A 6,000-nucleotide genomic window follows, 5' to 3' on the forward strand; every position below is an offset into this window, starting at 1 on the left:
TATTCTGTTACAGAATGCCTCAAAGGAACAGTTGGAGCTCTTTTGCTGGAAAATCCAGCTGGTCAGAATGGGCTGACATACCCTGACCTCCTTCATGAGACAGCCAAAGTATTTGGCCTCAGAAGCAAGAAACTAAAATTGTGCCTAAATGATACCAAAGCAGAAGGTATGTCTTTTTGATGATGTAAGCACTGACTGGGAGAACTGTGGAACAACTACATTTTGAGAGTTCAGTACACCAGGAGTATAATGATCTATAAGCTGAAATAGTTGGTTTTAACATAACTAGAACTTCAACTGTAGTATCACAGATCAAATTTTCTTTCTTAGTATACCCCGCATATGTGTTGTAAATATACTTTCTTCCCCCTCCCCACCCAGGCCATTTGTATTTTCGCGATGTTGCTGAGTACTGGAAGATTAAATTTGAGTACATTGAATCTTTAGTACATTTGTATGACATGTTCTTGCCCGTGACAAGCTTTCTTTAGACATTATAAGTCATGCCAAGCGTTACCGGCATGCTGAGTTTTTGTGGTGCCTTCATTTATAGATCAACCATGCAGCATTGAGCGTTTTGCTGGGAACGTTTATTAACAAGAAAATCGACATTTGTCACTTGAGTCTGAGTGTCTCAGCGCCAGTGTTCCATACAACTATTGTTTATGACTTGAAGATGATTTTAAAAAGTGATTTAATTTGTTTTTTTCCCTCTGTAGTGAGTTACCAATGTCAATCATGAAATTAGGAGGAGGCAACAAGCAGAGGCTAGCCAGTTTCCCACAATTGGAGAGGGGGAGGTTGCCAAGTAGGCCTGGGAAGCATTGTGCTGCATAAGTTTGGTGTACTGCAGAATAGTCAATTTTGGTGCGCATCAACTGTGATGAGTTCCTGACCTTAACTGTGTTGATTCTGGAAGGTGCACAATCATCTTGACCTGAGACAGATGAAACAATATGGAAAAAGGGCAACTTGAGAAGCTCTTGTCCATGTTATAATGCTCAGTTACAGAGCAATATAGGTGCTGTATCTTGTCCTACAACTGTATTGATTGTAACCTGAGAGAAGCTTGACAACCAGGTTGTTCCAACTGCGTGGCAATGGAAACATGTCCTTGCACAATCATTTACATTTCAGAATCTGTTCATTTCTCTTATGGGTCAGTTCTTAAATGCTATCATGTAGACTGATTTTTAATAATTACATAAAAGTTGTCCCCGCTTAATTACAAGAAATATCTCTGCTCCCATTTTGTATTTTAAGCTTGCTGTAATATTTGTTTGCAACGACTGTTCATGTGATTTTAACTACAAGAATATTAGATTAAGTCAGCTCATTCCATATAAGCCAAAGCACAGAAACTTGTGGCATGTATACTTTGCCCAAATAATGCAAAACTTAGTTGTGATAATTTATCTGAGTCATTTTAAAATATATGCTCTTAAATAATTCAGTGTCCACAATAATTGACATTTTCTGAAGCTGCCACAAAAATGCAGAATTTTTGATCTTCTGATGTTGACTTCAATTTTAAAACTTCAGCAGTGGTTTTCAACAGAAATTTAACTAATCCATTGGTCCCTATGTGGGCTGTGGGTGAAGAGAATATGTGATGCAAACTCCTATATATTTTTTAAATGTAAGCCAAGTGATCACATTTAATTGAACACTGATGATTAGAGATGATTCTACATTGCTATTTCCCATTTGGTGTAGAAATGGCACTTTCAAAAACTATTTTTGATAATGTGGATCCCTGGCCAAATTATATTAACACTTCCAATGATTAAAATAATAGCATGCTGGTGAACAAAAAGGCATAAAATATATTCATGTGCTGAAACATCATTTAGAAGCCTGTAAAGAAGAAAGAATCTTGAGTGTCATTACTCTTAATGTTTCCTAAATAATGGAGACCTGTGTTATATTATTGCACGTCATTCTTTAAATGAGAGTTCAATGTAAGATATAATTATTTTGATATGTTGTTATTAATACAATAGTATAATTTAAACAAAACGTCATATCAACTGAAATGTTTACTAGTTCACATCTATTATATAATTACAAGTGCCACAAGAAGCCCATTGCTGTTTGTGATACAATGCCTTGCTAATTACTGTACTGGCAACAGTGATATTCTGATTTTCACTAAGGGAATAACTTTTGCTCCACTGATGTTTGTAGAAAGGTGTAAAACTCTGGAATGTTTTGTGTTAATGTGGACAGTTGAGATGTGACATGACTTCAGAATGGAAATCTATTTTCTCCTGTGTACGAGCAATCCCATGAAAGTGTTCATCTCAGTCCTCCATTACTACCTTGACTGAAGCTTACACTGATTAGCATATTTTTATTATGCCTATTCAACATTTTAACTTCCCTCACTCAGAGTTTTTGTGCATATCTCAGTTAATAAATCTGTTAATGCTTTAGGGTTTAGCACTGGCAGTATCCCAACTTGGAAGTGCCGCCATCAAAAAGTGGAGAAATGAAGTCAATTCTTATTTTATACCACTTCAGTGGTGTCAATAAAAAACTAAATGCACAGAATGTCTTGAATTATATATCTTCATGCTTTATTTTACATTTCTATGAATATCAGAGTGCCATGAACACACCATTGTAGCTTTAAAGTGCAATATTTGAATTTTATTTCTGGTACAATTCCATTTGGGAAACTTGTACTCATTCTGAATTAATCTTTGACCTGTGTTGTGCAGATGAATTTTCAAATGCAGTGTAGGTAGGCTAATAAAATGGGCTGCTGCATCTGTGCAGCCTTTTTTTAACTTGAAAATGGGTCATGCTCTATTGTGGGATCCTCGTGAGGATCGACACAATTTAGAGAAGAATAGAAATTACTACTAAAGAAAGATATTCACTGGATTCATTTTGTTCCATTTGGCTTATCGGCAGTTTTTAATGTAGATTGAGTGAGAATGAGCAGTGACAGCATTAGACAGGACAAGCAGTGGTAATGTATCATATAGTCCTTTTAGTGAAGCTTCATTTCAAAGTCACTTTGCAAAATAGGGAGTGAATGAAAGATGATATGAAGTATGCTTTACTCCCTTACAAAATGCGATAATGCCCAAATTTTGATCAGCCAAACTTTTGATGCAAATGAATTCCTGGCTCAGTTCTTTCGTTTCAAAACAATTGAAGAGAAGCTAAAGACTTGACATGTTTTGCAAAGACTTGTAACCTAAATTATCTGTAAAGACTGAAGTTAGCACAGAGCTATAAATAAGCCAACCAATGTAAGGCTATCTTTCTGCATGTATTCATATAAATATTTTTTCTTATTTCTTTGAAAAGTCCTCTTATCCAGATTTCTGGTTAACATTATCCTATAAAACTTTGTTTTGAAAATGATTTGCAAGCATTGCAATAATATCTGAATTGATATTGAATGTTTATCATTGGGGGATAACTCCTTGCTTGCAACGGGAGGCAGTGTGTTGTTTCAGTTTTCTTATGACTTTGCTCCTACATGGAAAACTAAATGGATGCACATTTACAGAAAACTACAGATGTGCCTGGTCATATATGCAAATCAAATTACATATTTCACTGCAATGCACTGGATGGAATTAATTTGCTAAAACATTACTATTAATTTGGGTGTTTTGACTTTGAGTTGATGTTGTCCAGTTTCAGACTTTTCAGGCATTCCCTTTTAGATTGGGCATAGCAAGTAAACCACTGATATTTGGGAAGGTTGTTTGGAACTTATTATTGAGCTTTGAGCTTTATTTATATTCTATTCAATTTTAGTTCAGATGACAGATTATTTCTATGATCAACAATTGTAAGCTAGTCTTGTAATTTAAAAAAAAGCATGGATAAGTGTGACTTGGATTTTTACCTTTAATAAAATTGTCTTTTTATGAGAAAGTTGCTAATAATGTCTATCTTTTTTCAGAAATTACAACTGACTCTTCAGTGAAAATGTTGAACACGAAGACCATTTACATTCATGTTTTGCCAACAACAGCTGAATCCTAAGACCTGTACAGATATTTTAGCTTTTATGAATGCTGCATTATAACCATGTCCTGGTATTAATGGAAACTCCATACCTGGAGTTAATGTGAAAAAATTTAAAATGTTGATATAAATTGACATATCACAGAACTTACTGAAGAAGTTTAAATGCTATTTCATAAAATTACATTTTGTTTGATGTCTTGCATATATATTGGATTATTTTTCCTTTTAAGCATGAGACAAGATAAACTACAGTTGGATATACAATACTTTGGTGTTGTGGTGTGGGTAGAGGTGCTAAGAGTAGGTTCACTCATTCATTATTCTGAGTTCCTGGTCTCCTCAATATGTTATATAGAGGTGCTGGGCAGAGGCCAGGCACTTCCCCATTGAAGGTTGTTGAATCATATTGTTTCTAGCTGTATCATAAATAACACTGGTGAAGCTCTGGAAGGCACCCTCTTTTTCAGGTGCTTTATGGCCCTTGGATTGGGGGAACAAAATGGAGAGCCGGAAGCAATCGCCAACATGACAGTATATAGTAGGATAGATAAAAATGTACATCTAGAACAAGAAAGAGCAAACTCTGAAGCAGCAAAGTTCAGACAATCTTAATCATCTTTTCTACAATCCCTGTTGTGTATGCTGGTTATGGCACAAAATTAAGGAGAAGCAATAAGTATATATTTATTCCTAAGTCTTTACAATAACAGCTTACATTTATGTGGAACCTATATTGAAAATTGCCCTCAAACATTTCAGATTTAATCGTCAATTCTATGGTTTGGGGTTTTCTCCCAAAACACAGTCTGGTAATGGTATTGTCTTTCCTTTCTCCCTGGAAGTTATACCTATTGTTAACAGTTCAACTGAGATGGCAGGGTTTTTTCAATGATGCCACCGAATAGTTTTGTAACATCTTTCAAAGAAAGTGTTACCCTATCGATTGTTCATGGTATTTTAATGGCCCAAAAATAACATGGTTCAGATTTCTTGGCCTATTGAAGATTGCTTCTTGGATACAACAGTTTCATGCAGATCAGTGGGTAACTTTACAAATGGAACATTAAGCAGGCCTCCACACCATTGCCAGTTTGAAAATACAATTGATCTTAAACATGGTGTGAATAGCAAATGTGTTGGACACTTATCCAGTATAATGTCAAATAAGCAGTTTTGATATCATCATACACTTGCACTTTGACCCTTCTGCATCATTTGGTCAGACTTTCTATTATTGTATTAACTCCCAATGTGCATCCTTTATCCCATGAATTTAAAGATCATAACAGTGGTAATTTTTCACCCTGACACTTTCAAATGGCATTGTAGAAATGAAAATGTTGCTTGTAATTGCATTTCAGTATTTCCCTAAGAACCATTGGAGAAAATGTCTTGTTGTCTTTAACCATGAAACTATGCAATACAATCCCTCACAAATGGACAAAAATGGTTTAGATAACTCTCAACTTGCAGCTGCTATAGTACATTTTGGAAGGCTTTGTTTGTTTCGTTATACAGTTATACATGTGCCTAGGAATTGTAATTTTGAAAACTGTTAAGCCTTCCTGATGCTTCTGTAATAATAATTGCGTTATTCTTCACAGCCCATTAGGAATTCTAGTGAATTTGAGCTCACATTAGGTTCCAAAATTCAGGTTGAGGTTGTTGGTTTCTCAATATGTGATAAACTAACTTGAATAAAGATAACAATGTGATGTATCAAAAACTGTAATGGTATACTTTGTTTTATTTTTAATGTAGCTTCTTTATCAATACTTTTTGTAACCAGAAGTTAAATTGTTTTTTTTTTTAAAAGTGTACCAACAAAGAGGACTTTGCCAAAGCCAAGGTGAACTGGGAGGTTTACAGGATACTGGATGAAATGAAAATTAATAGGAGGGACTAGGAAGGATGATAGTATTTAAAATCAATAAATTGCCTGGTCTGGATGGGATAAATCCTAGATTGTTAAGGGAAGTAAAGGTAGAAAATGCAAAGACGCTG

The 6,000-nt window shown here is 35.0% G+C and overlaps 1 protein-coding gene across 6 annotated transcripts in view; it reads left to right on the top strand.

Moving 5' to 3' along the window:
• Nucleotides 1-5,722, top strand: part of iars1 (isoleucyl-tRNA synthetase 1) — a 188,795-nt gene extending 183,073 nt beyond the window's left edge. For all 6 annotated transcript variants that reach the window (XM_041191113.1, XM_041191110.1, XM_041191109.1 and 3 more), the window contains 2 exons: nt 14-166; nt 3,929-5,722. In XM_041191113.1, the coding sequence (XP_041047047.1) occupies nt 14-166; nt 3,929-4,011 (236 nt within the window). In that variant the 3' untranslated portion in view covers nt 4,012-5,722. The remainder of the gene's footprint in view (nt 1-13; nt 167-3,928) is intronic.
• Nucleotides 5,723-6,000: the final 278 nt, after the last annotated feature.

Source organism: Carcharodon carcharias, chromosome 7 (genome assembly GCF_017639515.1).
Source record: "Carcharodon carcharias isolate sCarCar2 chromosome 7, sCarCar2.pri, whole genome shotgun sequence".
Classification (NCBI taxonomy): Eukaryota; Metazoa; Chordata; class Chondrichthyes; order Lamniformes; family Lamnidae; genus Carcharodon; species Carcharodon carcharias.